Genomic DNA, 19,767 nt, shown 5'->3' with positions numbered 1-19,767 from the left:
CAAAAGGTCATATGAAGTTAAATGTGATCCATAAATCATAATTGTCGAACTCATAAATATAGTTTAGTAGTTGGTAATAAAAAAATACCTTTAAAAATTGGGAAAGGGAAAATGTGTTTGCCCTTTTCTTATTATCGTTATTTAATCAGTCGTCGTGGTGTAAATTTCTCTCTCCCAAGTAGGCATTCTCGCCTACCTTTGGTGTAAATAATTTTAAATATATATATATGACTTTAAATATAATTACAATATTTTCTTTGCACTACAATTATTTTCGTCTTTTTATACGGGTGGAGAAGGCAGAAGCGAGCCATATGGTACACCTGAATTGATATATTAAAATGAATAAAGAAAATCAAAAACTCCTTCAATAGAATAAAAAATCATAGCATTGAATTTCTATTATGTTAATAACTTTTATGTTCAAAATATGAATGAAAATTATATAATTAATAGGCTTTATACGGATGAGTCTAGAATATTATGTAAAAGCTCAAAATAACGTATTCTTTTTTAATAAAAGTAGGCCAGAAAGCGAGACCATTCTATAATTGTACAGTTGCCCATATAAAGTTAAAATTGTAAAGTCGGAGGTTTTTTTGTGGAGCTCCCTTATTGCCGCCGTCACAAAATCTTAGTTTATTCTCTTACTTTTTTCTGATTTCCTTCCAATATTTAGTATTTTGTAATACATAACTATTCCCGAAGAAAAAATAATATTGCAAAAGGTTTTAAAAAATTTATCCCCATATTCATTTATATTTTCCCCTTTTTTCCATATTACAGAGTAAACCCAAATATGTCCAACTTTTTTTGCATCTGTGAAAAAAAAATCAACAATGCAAACGATGTGGACATATGTACCAATCTAATAAAAATAATAATTTGGGGAATCAAATGAAGATTTGATTCTGATTAAGTAAATAATGTTTTCTATTTTTATCTGCTTGTGCAATATATGAAATTATACAATAAACATTATTGTATATAGTTATAATAAGATATAAAACTCTAATCTATGTGGTTAAGTAATAGTCACCTTTAAGTAATTATAATTCAAATCAAATAAATTACACAAAAAATATTAAATCAAAATTAACTAGTAACTTAGTTTGTCCAAATACAATTTGATGCCAAAAAAAGGAGATACTTTATCAGTTTACATACATACATTGTTTGCAAACGAAACAAGATTTTTTTTGGACATAAAATAAAAAAATTAAATGGAACAAACAATAAAAATCCATACAACTACAAGACTGATTTATTCATGCAATCATTTGAAAATTGCTTCATAGTCAATCATTACATTAGTTAATAATGTTATAACAAAAAAATATACATATTTATTTCGAATAATTAAAATGATAGGTAAGCAACGACTTCAATTTTATCCGTATGTGAAAATATATTATGTACTATATAAAGAAAATATTGCATGAGATGGATATATTGAGCAAAATATAAAATTATTTTTTTTCCCGCAAAATAATGACATTGAATACAAATATTTTTTACTCATGCAGACAAGTTTTTGAATTAGATTTTTTTTTGAGAGAAGAAAAGTTGCAAAGATTATTATTATTAATAAGTATTTTAGTTTTTTATAAAAAAAAAATCTTTTGAGTTTGAAGCATTTAAACTTATGTTGTGAAAAAAGTGTGATTATTTTAGAAGGAAAAATGGGCAAAGCATTTAACTACACTCTGAGAGTCTCCAGTAGTAGAGAGTGATCCAATAAAATAAGTTAAAAATTAAAAAGAGAATAGGAAATACGGCTAAGAAAATGAGATCTGTATGGGCATATTTATCAATCTTTTTAGGAAAGACATTGGAGTTTGACCAGAGTGAATTTTGTAGCTTGATTGCTTTTTTAACTTTTTTATTATGGACTTGTTGCTGATTCTTTGTATTTGGGATCTGTGACAAAACGATGACTTTTCGCTTTTTGGGGTAAATCTTTTTAATTTTAATTTTCAATAGAATCACAGTGTACTCGCCGAGCGCTCCAAATACAAAAATAATACATGCAATGACCCATGCCTCAATTGCTGTTAGCCCATCTGCTTTAGGGGAATTCGTTTGAATTGTGTTGAATATATTAATGAGAACAAGAAATATGGTGACAAGAAGAGTCATTCGTCCAGGAATGACTTCAGGGTTCACTAGGAAACTTATCCATGAAACAAGTACAAAGAGAGCTGAAGGCAAGTAATAGGTTACAATATAGAATGAGACCTTTCGGGTCAGAATGATTTGAAATCCAGCTACAGAGTAATTCATGCCCAAAGCAAGATAGTGAGTCTCATCCGGACGGAGATCCTGAAAATTGACTTGGTAATCCAGCGTTGTTTGTTGTGAATTCTGCTTCGATGGAATAAAGTCGTTGAAGAAAATCATTTTGTTCATATCATAGTTGAAACTTCCCACCTATAAAATAAAAGCAAGGTGTTCAATAGTATTGTGGTTTATTTCATAAGCAAAATATTCGGAATGACCTGAAATTTGCACACTTGTATATCCATAGGAAAGGCGTTAAATTTCATTCGGCAAATGATGGTAATCCTTGTGGCGAGGGAGTACATTAGTTCCGAGTTCTCCCCGATCCAAACTCCTTCCAGTTTTGAAAGAACTGACAAAGTCTCAAAAGAGCTCAAATTGAGAATTTCCACATCTGGAAGCCACAACTTTTCTATGATTTTCGAATTAATAGCGATGGATTGTTTTTTCATATGAGGTTTCCGATTTATGTCACTGGAGTTGTAACTGAGTATTCGAAGTCTTTTGTCAACCCATTTGACGTAAAAATAGGCATTTAATGTAATACTGAAATCCACATCGTTGATTTTTGGAATATCTTTTATATCCACCCCCACAATGATAGGAGTAGCACTATCCTCATCTGGGAGCTCATATTTGGCATAGTTTTTCGGAAGACATATTTTGTCTGCTTTTTCAAATGAGCAGGGGTCCTTTGACTGTTGTGTATTCCCGATAGCATTCAGGAGGAACATGAAGAAGAGTACTAACTTCCTCGAAATCATCTTCTATTTACTCCTTTTCAGAACAATCTACACATTTTTTGGAGGCTTGTTGTCATCCAGGAGACGTAAAACGTTTGTTGAGGTGTCCCACATACACAATATTTAATAGGCTCTCTTTCAAGAAGATGTTCCATATATACTCATAATCATTTTTTTTTTCAAACGGAAAAAGGCTTTCTATTCTTAGGTCTCCCCATTTAAACTCAAAGAGAGAGAGAAAGAGAAGAACACAAGAAGAATAAGAGAGAACTTTGTGGGCGAACACCCACTACTGCCGCAAGTCACTTCTCTCCTCCTAAATTTCATCCCAAATATACAATATGTTCTATCAATTAAAAAGATGAACTCTAATACTATACATACAATATATTATATACATTCAATCAAGCATAAATTTGATAAAGAACGAAAGAAAAAAGATCTTTTACTGAGACAGAAAGAAAATAAAACTTAATTGATTCCATAAAATTATCTATCAATATATTTGCTCATCATTTTTTTCACTTGTTTGTCAATAAATGCAATACCCTTCATTTCCTTTAAAGCATCAGGTAGTTCTATACTTTTATTTTTCATTCTGAGAGTAAGCAAGTATGTCTTGGCTTGAGCAAAATGCTTTAAAAAAGATCCCATCAGTAACGATCGCCCTGGGTCAACAGAGTCCAAGTATGATAGTAAAATCATATGATGCTCTATGAATGAAATTAAACAACGTTCACTCATTTCAGAAATTCTTTGATTCTTCAAGTACAGAGATATAATATGTACTCTCATTTTCATAACCAAAAAATGCTTAGGAGATAAAAGATGAGTGCTTATTTCAATAATAGCATTTTCATAATAATCAATGGACTCTGAACCGTTTGATAGCACTACTGCCGCTTTTCCCAATGTATCACAAACTCTGGAGGATTCAAACACTTTGAAACACTTGTTACAACTCCATTCTTGATTTTTGCCCATCTCCACTAATCCATCACATGGTTTTTCACATCGAAGACAGCTAGAAAAAGTTCCCAACTCTGTTGGGTCATTGCATCTAATACAATTGCATTTAAAATACCACTGATCCATGAGAAGGGATTGTCTGCCATTTGTTCCTATCGAAGAATTTATCATTAACATTATTCAAATGTGTATACAAAACATTTTATTTTACCCGTCATGAAAGAAATGTATCGAATAGACAACTCCTCTCCCTGAGAAATATTTCTTTGAGCCAACATAAGAACCTCGCTATCATTCAGCTCTTCAAAAAACAGATTTGATACACATGAATGTGAAAACATGGATAGAATAGGAAATAGAGCCCTTCCTTCACTTTGATATTCCATGCCAACGGAATTAACTCTCAAGATTCCATAAGCTCTTTTTATTGCAGAAGCTGAATGATAATTTAACCCACATTCCCCTTGTAGAAATTCGACCAATGAACTCAAATAATCTCGAATGATATCATCCTTAACCATATCCTCAAGGTGATCCATTAACTTATCCATCCAAAGATCTGGTAATTGATCCTGAATCTTTTTATGAGAATCTAGATAGCGTATTACTCCGATAGCAGAGAAAATTATGTTTGGAACGCCTCGTGTCCATTCCAGTGAGTGAAGGTCCTTATATAACACACATTCGGAATGGTTTACATGCATCTCTGAACAATGGATTCCACATGTTGGCAACTGACAGTTTTTGCATGGAATAATATTCTCATGAGGAAGTTTTGATAAGCAAACTGGACAAATTGGTATGGATTGAGGACATTTAACGACAGGTGTGTCAACTAGAACCAGTTCAGATGCTTTAATATCTCTGACAGCTACTAGGCAGCGTCCAATATCAGACTTCACTTCGACTTTAAATGGTAAGCAAGGGATATTCGATATAAGAGTGGATAAAGATCTTGAGCGTCCTCCTTTGTGAATCGATTTACAAATGGGTGAACAAAAGTAAATGAGCTGACAGTCATTGCAGAGTTCCAAATCTTTGGAGAAGGAGTTATCACACTTTAAAAAACACTCGTTTGACATGGTGACTATAACGGAGTGAGGGTGTATTATGGGTTGTTTGTCGTACCTAGGTATATAAATATTTAGTTGTCAATAACTTCAAGGAGGCGCATCATGCATTTGATAGGCATGTTGCCAAAAAAACGAACAAAAAAACGTCAACAATAGATGAACTACAGTTTAATCTATTTACCCGAAGTGAAAGGGAATTTTTTTTTGAGCCCACAACATTACAAAATAAACAATGTTTCCTCCATTTTCAAACTTATTCTCATAGTTTGCTTATTTTTAGTAAAAAATGTCTAAATATACGTTTGTAAATATGTAACGCTAAAATATATGTATATTTAATTATACTCATACAATGAAAAAAACTTTGAAGATTATTTCAGAAATAAGAAGGGGAAAAACTTTTTCGTCACCTTTACTGCTTTAATTATGATACAAATTATAAATAGGAGAGTGGCTCTAGTTGACACATTAAAAGTTTATAAATAAATCTAATGGTTATTTAATTTAATTATGAGATGAGTAGAGTCCTTTTGATCATTTGAGTATTTAAAGTAACACAAGGCTGAAAAGTCCCAGCTTAACAAAAAAAAAATAAAACATTTTTGTTAACATTGAAGATTGTTTTTTTAAATTATATTATTTTAAATTATTTTTTTTATATAAATTAGTAGAGTCCCCAAACAATTTTTAAGCCATTACTTACCTTGAACATTATTTTTTCACATCAAAAAGCAGTTTCAATACAAAATTGTATTTTGATCATTTGCTTTTGAAAGAACAAAAGTAGCGTCACAATTAGTTCAATAACTCACTAACTAAAGAACAATTTGTCATGAAATTTTGACAGCTGTCTTTTGAAGATTAGTACTAACTGAACATGAGGTGATTACAAAAAAAGTCAGGGCAATATATGTGTGAAGCCAAGGACTATATAGCCCAAGTATTAGGTAGTAATGTTGAATGTATTTTTCTTCAAATGAAAAATCTGGATCATATTTATAGGTTTTGCTTGATAAAATGACACTTTAAAAATTCAGCATCATAATTTTAAAATTGAAACCTCTATATCCCTTTACTTTAATTTCGTTGATAAAATTTCATTTTCAAATGACTATATGTAGAGGTCACTAAAACGGGAATTGAAGACTGCAACTTTTCAAACATAACTTTTTGATCATAACACATGAGAAGATCAAATTAACTTCTGCATCCCTTTAAAAATAGAGAATGTCGTTAAAAAAGTCATTTTCAAATGGCTATTTAAGTAAAAAAATGCCCACTAAATACTGAAACTTTATACACATAACTTTTTCATCAAGATACACCAGGGGTCATTCCATGTCAAATCAACGAAATTAATCAAAAATGTCACTCAACCCTATCAAATTTTGATGATATTTGGTACACAAGATTAATTTCATGAGTAGATTAAGTGTGCAAAATTTCAGTACATAGTTTTTATTCGTCTCAAACCATAATTTTCAACGTTGTTTAAATTTCTTTTTATCCGACACTATTTTTTCTGGTCATTTTCTGGTGTATTTTTATCTAAAAGAGCTAAACCTCTTGAAATTTGGTACTTAACTATTTGGACGTGTGAAGATTCCAAAAAAATTAGTTAAAATTAGAATATTTAAATTTCTTATTACCTCAATTTTGATTTAGAAAAAAAAAAAAATCTGAAATACTTGATCAACAATAAATAAAAATAACCCAACTCTTATGAATATGCAACTTTGGAAATATGTTCTACATAAATAGGGGTGTCACTGTTTTATCATAGCTCCAGGTGTGGGATCTCAAAGTTAGGTTAATTTTCGCGGGAAATTTTATCAATTTTACTTACGTTTTTATATCTTAAACTTATTTTATGATTTATATAGACTGAAAAAAGAAAACTAACCTAGATTAATTCATAAAATTGATTAGAATTTGACAAATTTTTTAAAAATAAATCAGAATTTTAATGATTCAAAAAAAAAAAAAAAAATGGTTCAAGATGTGAGACACTTATATGATTTTTATTAAGGCCAATTCCTCATTACTCTAAGTCCAATCCTTATACTCTTCTGTTAGAGAAGGATTTGCATTTTACCGATTCCGAGTAATCATTTGCCGAGCTATTGTAAAACATATTCATTATTATGAACAATTTTGTTTGATTTACTTAAAAGTAGACATTGTATAGATTATACACTTGCACACATAAAGTATAATTGAAAACCTAACAATATTTTATTCTAAAATTATTAAAAAAAAACTATAATAATCCAAAATTATATTATAAATTAAAGCTAATAAATTTGCTGTTGTTTGAATCTTACACTATCAAAAAAAAAAAAAAAAAAAAAAAATTAAAACAGCTTGGTACTCGATTTTGTCCGTTTTCACAAAAAAAAAAACTTACATCAACTCACTCAAACGATTGATATATAACAACTGCGCGTCCAATATGGGTAAACATTTTGGTGAAAAACTGTCTACAGATGTTACATAGATGTAGTTAGCTTTCTATTTACGAGTATTGGCATGTTCATGTTGTGGTTGAAAATTTTTGTACCACCTTCGTATAGTATAATTGCAGACCATTTTCAATTGAAAGCAATTTTCCTGTAGGTAATTCCATACAAAGGACAATATTCCTATGGACAACCTTTCTAAAGATATTTTGGAAAAGATATATCCAAATAATTGTTCTTCAGTATACAGTATTGTAGACATTTTCCTTTATTTAGTGGGAAAATATATGTATACAGTATACATACGTACACATGTTTGTAAATATAAACTAATTTAAAATATTTAACTAACTGTGAATTGAAACTCTGTTTTTCTCATATGTAATTTGGAATACAATATTTGAAATGAAACACTTTTGAGTTTCCAAGATTACATAGGAATTGTCAAATTCTAGATGGATAAAAAACTATGTTATTCATTTCAAAGTAATGAATAAATTAGATTGAATCGGGTTGGGTTCTTTTATTATACATTTTAAAGATATTAATTCTTTCAATTCATCTTAATTTATCCGTCATAAATCATGGCTCTTCGTTTTGATAAAAAACTCTTTAATATAACAATGAAACATCAAACAAAAAAGATTCATATTTATAAAATAATAATTTTATGACGTATGTAACAGATAACCAAGCAAATAAATCAGATTTTATAATACAGAGTGACCCATTAAAATTTGACCACATTGAATTTTGAACTTCAACAATATGTAATTTATTATTTAACCCTAGAATTTCAATAAAGTAAATACTATAAATCATTGTGAGTCTTATTTTTCTTAATAATTAATGTAGTCCCCCTTCCAGGAATGATGGCTTCCAGGTGACGGTGGAAGGCTAGGCACCCTCTGAAGATGTAGCTCTGCTTCATGGCGTTCCAGTACTGACAGTGGCATCGAAGGCCTCAGTGGCTAGATGAAGGCCACTGCAGGACTTCCCCTAAACATGTACCAATAAGCTGTAGTCGAGGGGTGTGTCATCAGGCCTGTAGGGTTGCCAAAATTTTATAAAAGAGTTCAAATGAACTCAAAAGACTCATTCAAAAGAGTCTTAAAACGGAGGACATGGGGTTCATTTATTGCAGGTGTCAAAAGTGGCCTTTTCACCCTCACAAGGCTCTTTCCACCTAGTTTTTTGATAGTTCTATGGACAGTCTTTTGTGAAATCTCCAAAATCTCTTGCATTGGCTCTCACGGGCTTGAGCTGATTTGCTTGGGCTCTTTTCTTTAACTCCTACAGTTTTGCCTTTTTAACAGAGTCCTTCTTCCTCTTCAACATTTTGGACTTTCTGATGGCGTAGACAGGTGGTCTTGGAGACACCCAACTGCTTGGAGCTGGCAAATGGAAGTTTGTTGATTACATTCAAGTGCCATTCACTCAACTTGTAGATAACGTAGAGAGATCAGGTTTGTTTTGTTTTATAACTCATTGCTTTTCTTTGTTATATCGAAATATGAATTAATTTAAATCACTAAACTTAATTAATTATTGAATTAGTAAGTGTATTGATTTCAATGGAATACCCGTTAAAGGTACAAAAAAGTTATTCAAACTAGGATAGTATTGCCTGGTATACCAGTACTATAGTCGTTTCCAGGAAGCGGATACAGTTAAAACTGCGCCGTACTAAATTGGTATCGAAAACGGTACTTTTAGCTCCAAATTGTCATACACTATTTATCTGCCGATGAACTAACTCTATAAAAGTAATACCATTTCTCATTTATTTAAAAAAAAATATGTTCAGTAGAAAAAGTATCAAATTACCCTTAATCATTTTGAAGCCGAGGCCGGTGTGGAAATATTAATATGGTGGCAACATTATTGTAGGTTGATGAGTCTATCAACTATGTATTAGTCTTTATTCTTTGCTTTGTTACTAGCACTTTTGAATGATTGGATGATCATTGCTCAAGCATTACAAAATATATTCGTAGCTAAGGTGTAAAAATAGAGGTAAAAAGCTGATATAAGACAAAAAAGAAATTTCGAAATTTATCAACGAATAGTCTGAGTTTCTATGTGGAAAAGAAAACTCTTTGATTGGATCAGATTATAAATAATTAATATTTATAATTCAGCTAACCAACTTTTTATTTGAGAATCTATATTATGTGAGAAAGCTTCGTTCACCTATTCGTCTCTTGTTTCTTTTTTCCTGTTTTTTCCAAAGAGTTTTTAGATGATTTTTGACTGGCTTCAGTGAACAAGGAAAGAGTAACGAAGATGAAGAAGAGTTAAGACCGTTTTGGATCATGATTTTTCAAGAAAATATATAAGTAGTACATTCATAAACTACTTTTTTAACCGTATTGTTTTAGAACAAAAAAGAAAAAAGTATTTACATGACAGTCGTTTCACGGAGGTTTGAGCAAAATGACCACCATTTCTTCTCACGAGAGTCAAAATACATTTTTTATTGATGAATTATTACTTTATAGATAGTAAACAAAGATAATGACAAAAATTTTCAATAATTTTTTATCACTATATTAGTTTATAGTAATATAACCACTCATTTCTTGTACATTGGAAGGAAATATATATATATATATGTTTACAATTTGTTGTAAATTTTTAAGCACTTTTGGATTGGATGCATTTGATTTATTTATCTGATCAATATGAAAAAAAATTTCTTCCTAGAATTAGAATATTTAATACATACGTTTATATTATGATATTATCCAGATAGTAATTTAAAAAAAATATTTTTTTATCTTGAAATTCAATTAGTATACAAAATTATTTATCTTTTAATTTTTTATTCATTAAGTTTAGAATAGCAATTATTTATTTTACAATCCACGAATTTTGATTAGTTCTAAATTAGTAAATTTAAGTTTATTCGATCTCTTGTTTGAAAAAATATATATTTTTTTGAAGTTTTCATTTTATATGCACAAATGACATAAGAAATAAAGGAAGAAAAAAGGAAAACTTAAAAAAGTAACATAAATAAACATTTTCAATAACGATAATAATTTTATCATTATCCACTTCCTAAGAAAAATCTACTTAACCATTATATACATATCACAAAGCAAGAACAACTAATTCAAATCTATCTACATACAAGCATATAACAATATTTGAAACAAGATGAAAGTCCAGTGGGTTGAAATCTGGTGAGAAAAATGGCTATATTTCTTTTTACCAGAATTGAGTCATGTTATCTGCTCATAATTTTTGGCACTTAGCGGCTGTGTGAGAAGAGAAGCCGTCCTAAGTCCATAAGTAGCTACCTCCAGATATCTGGTCTTCAGCAATGTCAAAATGGAGTACCTAAGCACCTTTTGGTAGGCCTTTGGATACATCTTCTTTCCGTTAAAGGCCACAACGCCAAGGACCATTGTGTGGGTCGGATATTTGGTGGTAAGCCCATTGTTCGTCCTCTTTTTTTTCTGCATCCAGCGGCTGTGAAATTAATCAACTGTGAAAATTTTCTTCTTTAAAAATTTTTCACAATCGACCCATTTACCTTTATAAGCTAGAGGGGATAAAAGGAAGAATAATACAGAATTAAATATTATGTTAAATAAAATGACGGAATTTATCATTATGGGGATTATGACCTTTTCTAGTTATAGGGTTAAAGGAAGGTAGTGATCCCATTAAATTAGTATATAAAAATTATTATTCATTAAGTTAGAATTGCAATATTTATTTCACAGTCCAAGGGTTAAGTTTAGTATTAAATTAGTAAATTTAAAACCATCTGATCTTTTGTTTGAATATTATTTTTGCATACCGGGTGTCCGGAAAGTCCTGACTGATTTCTAACTTCCAACTTCATTAAGATCTACAAGGACTAAAAGTAGAGATACAAAGAAATGCTTTTAAAAAAAAAACTTCGCTTGGTTATAATCTATAATATGTTTTTAACAGTTTGGCCTTTAGCTTCCATAACAGCCACAACACGGGGACGGAAGGAGGAGCAGGTGTTCTTGATGTAGGTGGGGTCCATCTTGGCCCAGGCCTAGGTGATACTGGCCATGAGAGCTTTGGTACTGCTGTGGCGTTTTTTGCAAGCCTGCCTCTCAATGTGTGCCCAGATGCTGAAATTCAAGGGGTTCAGGTCGGGGAAGGAGGGGGGCCAGAAGTCCTTAGGCCAGAATTCCACATTCTCCTTCAACCACTTTTGGGTGTTCTTGGCTGTGTGTGCGGGTGCCCCCATCCTGCTGGAAACACACCCTCTTGCCAGGATATTCCTTCCTGATCCATGGGACCACCTTGGTCTTGAGCACCTTGATGTAGTCCTCCGAGGTGAGCCTATAGCCCTCTCGGAAGAAGACTGGAGGCATGGCTTTACCATCTGAGCCAAAAACTACAAGCATCATGATGCTGGCTGGTTGTTTGGTCATGGACACATATTTCTCAGATCCCACATAACCATTATGTCTAATGTAGTGATCATTTTTGCGGTGAAGAATGGATCCACTGTAAAAGTTTTCTCATCGAAAAAAATGAGAATTCTGTCCCCATTGCTTTTCATGTTGTTCAAAATCTGCTTGCATCGGATGTATCTGGCCTCCATATTGTATCAAAAACAATTATGAATTTCGAAATGTTATTAAATCAAAACTTGTTAATATGTAGAAGGTCTTTAACTTTTATTTATGCAATATTTACGTAAATAGTCTCTGAAACCTCGAAAAAAGCCATCGAAGGTACCGGTCAAGACTTTCGGGACACCCGGTACATGTGGAATCTGTAGAAACTGTTTATATTCACTTGTGTCCAATCCCAAGCCAAATTGGGTAGAGAGGATTTGGCTGATATTTGCGATAGCTTAAAAGACTCATCGAATTCTGTTTCTATTTCAAATGTTGGAATAAATCCAGTCCCAACTCTAACTAACAATTATGGAAAGGAAACGTCAGCAGTTTTCAAAAAGAAAAGACATGGAGATAAAAAGATGAAGAAAAAAGTAAGCTGGGAACACATGAGCTATGACATTGAAGCCAATACGTGCCTCATTGTATTTTTTTAATCTCCTTTCAAAACACTAGGAAGTCCTGATTTCTTCATAGCTGAGGTAGCTTATTCTAAAAATGAATTGTCTTATATTGAAGATAAAATATTCAAAATCTGCTGATTTATCAATTCGAGAGTACAAGTTTTGATATTCCACACTAATCTTACTCCCTACAGCGTTAAGAAGTCGGGTCTCCCTCTCTTGTTGCTTTTGGGGGTAACAAAATAATCCCCATGGGAACTGCATCAATAAATTGCGCACTTCATGATGCTGTACACAAATAGAATTTATGTAACTTGACTCGGTGCAGATTTAAAAAAAGCCAATAATTTTATTAAGAACATGAGCAATAAAAAGTTTATTTAAACGTTCGAAACATGTTATTGATAATATCGTAACTTCTTTTTCTCATCTTCCTTTTTCCCCTTCTTCTATTCTTCTACAAGAAAACAAATGTATATTCCTTCACTATTTTCAAAAGGTGATTTATGTGTTCCCGCTAAGCTTTCAATAACCTACTCTATAATATCGTCCAGAATGCAGTATTTTGCAAAACTTAAGTAAAATGAGTGGACCAAAAATTAGAGTTTTAAAAAAACCAACATTGTTAAACGATTAAAATCAGGTGTGATTCAGTCAATACTCTAAGAGGCTGGGCCCGTCTCTCTGAAGAAAAATCCTTGTAGGTCTAGACTTTGTTGGACTTTCTAGAACACCATGTGTTAGTACAAGGTATATCTTCGTAGTAGAGTCAAAGCCATCCAGAGACTTCCCCCACCGAAGTCTTATAAGTAATTACAATCTCTCCTTGAAATGGTACAATATAACTCCAGGTTTATACCAAACCTGGCTAAATATATTGGTTTATTAATCTGTTGTTGCGCGGGGATACAAAATTTGAAAGGAACGTCAAAGAAATTCAGAGTGTTTTCATATATTTTTGAATTTCATTACAGCATAATACATAAATCAGGGAAGTCAAACGTTGTTGCAGACTCCTTATCCCTGCTCCTGGCACACATTCGAGTGGAAACATTTCTCCTCTTGGAGCAAAAGAAAAAAGCGTTTCATGCTGCCCAAGATCTTTCATATCCCGGGGTTAAGTCAACACTGCTAGATATCAAAGTCTTTCGCTTAGCCTAGATTTTGAAATGAGGTCAAAACATGGGTTAAAGCTTGGCTCTTATGTCAAAAAAATAAAAGCGCTAATCATCTTAGACCTTGAGGAGCAACATGCTTCGATTAAAATCCTGGTGGGTTCAGTGTTATCCACGTTGACATGGTGGGATCACTTTCTCTCACGAAAGGTTATAAATTTCTCCTTAACATTCTCGACAAGTCAACTAGATGGGCTGAGCCCCCTCCTGATAGTGGATACGACGGCCAAAAGCATAGTGAGCACCTTATTTTATGGTTTGGTTTCAAGATTTAATTTACCTGAGTCAATTCACTTGGAGAGAGGGGTTCAGTTCTCAGGAGCACTAAGCAAACAATTGGGACAACATCTTGGTTCAAAAACCTTGTTCAGTACTTCTTATCATCATGAGTCTAATGAGATTATAGAAAGGTTTCATGAAAAACTAACAACTGCTATCCAGTACAAGATGCAACCGGAAGGAGGTAGTTACAATATCTACCTATTGTCCTCCTTGAACTAAGAGAGTATGCCCTTTCAATCCCTGGGACTATGTTCTATCCTTTTCTCCAACTTTTGGGAACCCTTCCGTATCTTCCTCGGTCTCTGGTAGAGTTTACCGTGACTCCAAATGATCAAAATATGTTAGAGGAATTCCAAAACATCAGGCAAACATCTCCACGAATAATCCCCCTTATAGAATACAGTCTGCATTAGACACCCTTAAACGAGCTATAATTTCGTTTGTTCAAATAAGCTTATTAAACTCAACTTTGCTCAGGTGTACAATATCCTTTCAAGATTTCATCTAAATCCGAACGTACCTTCAAAATGGATCTAGGAGATCGTTCAAATAATTTTTCTCGATAGATTGTCTGAGACCAGTGCTTGGAATAACAGACATTCTTCCGATGTTTTGAAGCATGCATATAAATTAATCCACTATAGTCTATGCCTCTCAGTTTAAATTAACCTTATTAATTTAATAATTTCAATTTCAAATGCGTGCATTATTACCATTTCAATTTTGTATATTTTTTCATTTAATTTCCCAATACTTATGTTTTTACCATTTTTATTTTGTATACTTGTATACTCAAAATAAGGATTTCATTTAATCTTAATTCGACACAAATCCTAGGGGGAGTATTGTGGGATTTGTAGATCCCCTTTATATTTACATGTTTGATCTATGTAAAAACTTTATAACATATACATTACTCTAGTATAAATACTAAGGGTATTTCACTTCCTTCATAGAAAATATAGAATATAAGTAGGTAAAAGTTCTTAAAAAAATTGTAGGGGGCTCTCATTTATTGAAAATAATTCATTGAACTAAGAGCCCCTTCGAAAATATTATAACCAAAAAATTGGCAAAATCAATTTTGAAGCTTGGAAGGGTGCCATTTTTTATATTTTCCAATATTGTTTTCAGTTTATTTTTTACCAATTTCATATTTTTTTAAATGGACTTCTACACAATACGATCAGCTTAAGCAGGACTAACTTTAATATCAAATTTAGATACAGGTCTTGAAACGAAGATAAGGTTCAAAACTTTTTCAAAGGATATCTACTTATTTAGATATTCACAAAAAAGTCCTATATACCATTTGGCTGACTTCAAAAATTCTAGGGACAACCCTTCATATGCAAAAATACGCATTAATTTGCACCTCGTGGCACACGTATGTCAAGGTATTTATGTTTCTTTGTTTATTCCCTTTGTCATAGCTGATGTTTGTTGCTGCAGAATGAAAAGTTTAATCTACTATACCCTCACTATGCCGAACTTCTAATCAAAAATCCTTTGTCATTTCAATTTATTTCTTTTTTGTAATTCTATAACTTTTCAAGTCTGCACACAACTATTTAAGAGAATCTTTGTTTTTTAAATTGTAGAAATTATCGCGATAAAATTGTTCAATAATAGAAATTGCAATTCAGGGCTTATAATAGTATTACATTTATGCTGAATATTATTTTTTATTAACAAATTAAGCTATTGTCGAAATATCTTTAGGGCATAAAAAATTGTCGTTTTTCTTATTATAAAATTTAATATCATAAATATTTATTGTTATTTCGTGATAGGTTGGGGAGGGAAAGTATTTTTCAAAGTTATTAAATAAGCATAGATATTAAAAAATGTTCAAGTCACTATAAATCAATCCTGTCAAAAGTATTTATTGTTTCAAACTATTAAGAACCAAAACTTTCTCAAAACATTATAACTAATATATATTTGTTTATTGTTTTTATTGAAAAATACATAATTTTAATAAACAAAGTTTTCCTGAAGTTTTTATTTTAACTTTACACAATCCAACTTTAGTCCAAATATTGATACAAAATGACTTCAGACAAAAAAAAAATAGATCCATATCATAAAGAAAACAACTCCAACCATACTAAAATCAGTGAGTGGACAATTAATATTAGTGATGAGAGAATGCAAAAAAATATAAACCAAAATTTTCCAAAAATTTCAGAGTGGAGATTGCATTCAGTTTCATAGTAAAAGACTTAGAGGAGATGAATAACATGTATTTATGTTAAAATACACCATTTTGGAAATCAAACTTGTGGTTTTAAAATGGTTTGCCAAGGCCATATATAATGAATTGCATTAATTAATTGATTTATACGATCCCTAAAAAAATACTTGCATGATAATCTGTGACACGTAAATACTGGGAGTGACACTTGCAGATTGAGCTAAAATGCTGTTAAACTTAAGTAGTAGATTCATCAAAGGTCAAAAACAAATGAATGTTTAAATTTCACATTTATAAGAAAAAAATACTCGTATAAAAGTATATTTTGAAAATAACAGATTTATACAAAACTTTACTTCTCGTGAAAGGGGAAATTTATTTTCAAAAATACTACAAATATTCTTTATTTACACATAAAATGTTCTTGTTTGTGTGTGGCTTCAGATAAATAAAAAAATTCTCATTAATCTAATACGCATTACATTTTAAAATAATGGATTTATTTTATTACATCTATTGTTTGCTTTAAAAAAATCCCATTCTTAAAAAAAAGTTAAAAATGATTTTTCGTGAATAGTAGTTTTGGGCTTCCGTCTTAAAATCTTAAACACAATGAAACCTTAATAATATTTAACAGACCAAACTACGAGTATTTCAGTCATTAAAAGTAGTTAGGTCCGGCCTGGTCTCATAAAAATTTGTGTACGGTTTATAACAAAAAATATCATTTCAAACTCGGTTTAAACAATGTTATAGATGAATTGTTGATGCCGTATATTATATTTCAAAATTGTGAACATTGACCTACAATGACGTCATATGAAGTTAAATCTATTGTTTCATATTTGCACAACTCATCAATAAAAGAGATAGGGGGGGGGGAATTGGTCCATAGATTGAGACCGAAAAAATCAGTCCACGATTACGAAATGATTAAATTTGGATCTACAGTCTAAGATTGCAGTTTGGAACGAGAAATGAGTCTAGAAAACTGAAAAATTATGTCTTGACGAGTTTCGAATCTAATTAATAGCGTTATGAAGTACTTTAACATATTGAGTTGTCACTCTAAAGGCATTCATGGGCTATATTGTATATTAATTTGAATCTTTCATGTTAAACAGCTGGTACACAATAAATCAACGAATAAAGAACGCAGAGAATTACCTTGTTAGTGATATTGGTTACATTTATTGGTGCTGATTGGCCTTATGAGGAACAATATTTCATTTATTAAAAAAGTCAATTTTCTAATTTTGTTCATCAATTTATTCATTGTCAATTTTTAATAAATACAAAAATACATTATTATGACCTACTACCGTGTGAAATAGCTAAATTCAAATATGAAGAAAAATCTAATTATAATTTTTTTTTTCAAATTTCATGCTCTAATATATTTTCATTCAAGGTATTTCATTTTTCATCTATTTAAAACGAAATCAATACTTTAATTAGCAATTTTACAATAAGAAGAAGAGAAGAATTCTTTTGACAACTCAAGAGAGCATAAAATAATTGACCGATATGCATTTTATTTTATTGTAACCTTAGAGTTATAACTGAACTTAAAAAAAATAAAATCGAATCTAATTATCAGCAGTTGGCTTGCGCAAAATTGTCGCATAAGTGGGTTGTCTCTATGTCTAGGTTTATAGTAATGTACATATTTTTAGACGTTTGAGCAATATATATTGCAATAAAGGGATTTCTCAACAATTAATTAGCTGTTTTCATATTGAAAACAATAAAAAAAGGAAAAGTTGTAGCCTGAGATGAAGCTTGATTGAGGTCTAACGCGATAATGTTCTAAAAAATTGTAATCTGTCTTAATTTGTCTATAATTATCAATTCCTCTCATGTGATTTTGTAATTCCTCTCTTTTATAGTATCCAAATTTCAACTAAGTACCCCATAACTCGTTCATGATGGAAATCATACTTTTCAGTGATCAAACTACATAGAAAAAGCAGTTAAGAAACTGAGTCTCATGAGGCCAACATAAATCAATGTAATTGATATGAGGGTTTACACAAAGAAATCAGGTACACGATTTTTTCATCCTTACTTGTATACACTAATTAAAGTTTGTAAGAGTGTTGAGGCTTAAAATGAAAGACACGAGGGGGTTCCTTGTCGGAAATCAGGAAATGTTCCAAAAGATCCGCTATAGTTCCTTCTAGTTATTATTTGAGAAAAAGAAAACGTCAAACTAACAAAGAGTAAATATTTGACATTTTTTGAGATTTGGTTCAAATATTGTTCACCCTCGTGGACGTTGGAATTTTTGGGCAAAATTCTTCAACGACCAGAGGAAAATGGTTTGCCCATTTTGCAATGTAGAGACCGAGGACACTGAACATCTTTCTGTAACACCAGTTTTTTAAAAGAGTCTTATGAGGGAATGTCACATAACCTGCTGGATAACTTTGGGTAATAACAGAAAGAGATGCATTTTTATTACTAGAAATTTCATTTCTAACAAACAAACTAAAGGGATATTAACTTGTTAATCATATCAAGTTGAATCTTTTCATTCAATCATAAACTTATTTTATATTACAGAATAAATATTGTGGTCAGCCCGCCTGATTAAAAATAGGACATGGCAACATTTTCTCGGATACAGGTCGGCTTATACCTTCAGATGTAAATATTGGGTACTTGAACTTTATGATCCAAAATCTGAAACTAAAATTAAACAGATACTAGTCTTGCATATTATAAAAATCTTACCCGAATTGCGGACTTAAATAAAATAGGGAAAACGATTACAGTTATAATTTCAGAACATAGTTATTAATTATAATTAGAATGATCTCTATTATAAAATTTTACACGTAGTTACTTTTATTGAATCTCGCCACCTCTCATCCGAAAAGAAAACAGAATAACACCAAATATTAGTTAGTAATTGGCCAATACTTGCAACTTACCAACTATTATGTGGTAAAAGTTGATAACAGTTCAGAGTTTAATAAGAACTAACTCCTATCTAACCAATAAATGTTAGTTTAATGGAAGTTATCAAAGGAGATATGCAAGGTCATCCTCTAGGACATTGTAATCCAATAATGAATGAGACCCCTGATAGGAGTCCATATCCTTTCTACTAAGACACAGCACCATTTTATAAGTCCAACATTGTCCTAGAGTTCATAGGACAAAATGTACCAGATTTTTGGTACCCATTCTTTGACCATGCAACAACCCGGAGCTCAATCCCTGTGATTTTTAACTGTGGGGTTGGGTAAAGATGATCGCCTGCAACAATAATCCTACTTCAATGAAAATGTAGACCTTTATCGTCTGGATAATTAAGGATCTGGATGTACAAGAGGTAGCAAGGACATTCAGGCGCCGTGTACTGATCATAATGGAGAAGGAAGGCTTCATTATGAATAAATATTTACATTTATTTGGTTTTTAAATGAATACAAAATAATCTTTCTATCTCTTATACAATTATCATAATTAGCATCTTAAGTTATTCTAGATTTCCCATTTCCCTTGTCCCCCCTGTATATATGTACAGTTTTACCTTGTTAAAACAAAAAGAAAATATATTT

General features: G+C 31.3%; 2 protein-coding genes across 2 annotated transcripts; both read right to left on the bottom strand.

Moving 5' to 3' along the window:
• Positions 1 to 1,019: 1,019 nt before the first annotated feature.
• LOC121124389 (uncharacterized) lies at positions 1,020 to 5,142 on the bottom strand. Its single transcript, XM_040719543.2, has 3 exons — positions 4,204 to 5,142; positions 2,499 to 4,144; positions 1,020 to 2,430 (listed from the first exon to the last, which is right to left on the bottom strand). Exons 1-2 carry the CDS (start codon positions 5,072 to 5,074, stop codon positions 3,513 to 3,515), a joined length of 1,503 nt encoding a protein of 500 aa, XP_040575477.1. The 5' UTR covers positions 5,075 to 5,142; the 3' UTR covers positions 1,020 to 2,430; positions 2,499 to 3,512.
• Positions 1,696 to 3,044, bottom strand: LOC121124390 (glycine receptor subunit alpha-2-like). The gene is made up of 2 exons (XM_040719544.2): positions 2,499 to 3,044; positions 1,696 to 2,430 (listed from the first exon to the last, which is right to left on the bottom strand). The coding sequence occupies exons 1-2, from the start codon at positions 3,042 to 3,044 to the stop codon at positions 1,696 to 1,698; spliced, it is 1,281 nt and encodes a 426-aa protein (XP_040575478.1).
• Positions 5,143 to 19,767: the final 14,625 nt, after the last annotated feature.

Source organism: Lepeophtheirus salmonis, chromosome 9 (assembly GCF_016086655.4).
Source record: "Lepeophtheirus salmonis chromosome 9, UVic_Lsal_1.4, whole genome shotgun sequence".
Classification (NCBI taxonomy): Eukaryota; Metazoa; Arthropoda; class Copepoda; order Siphonostomatoida; family Caligidae; genus Lepeophtheirus; species Lepeophtheirus salmonis.
Note: the sequence above shows the minus strand (reverse complement) of the source record. Positions and strands in the feature narration are given on the sequence as shown.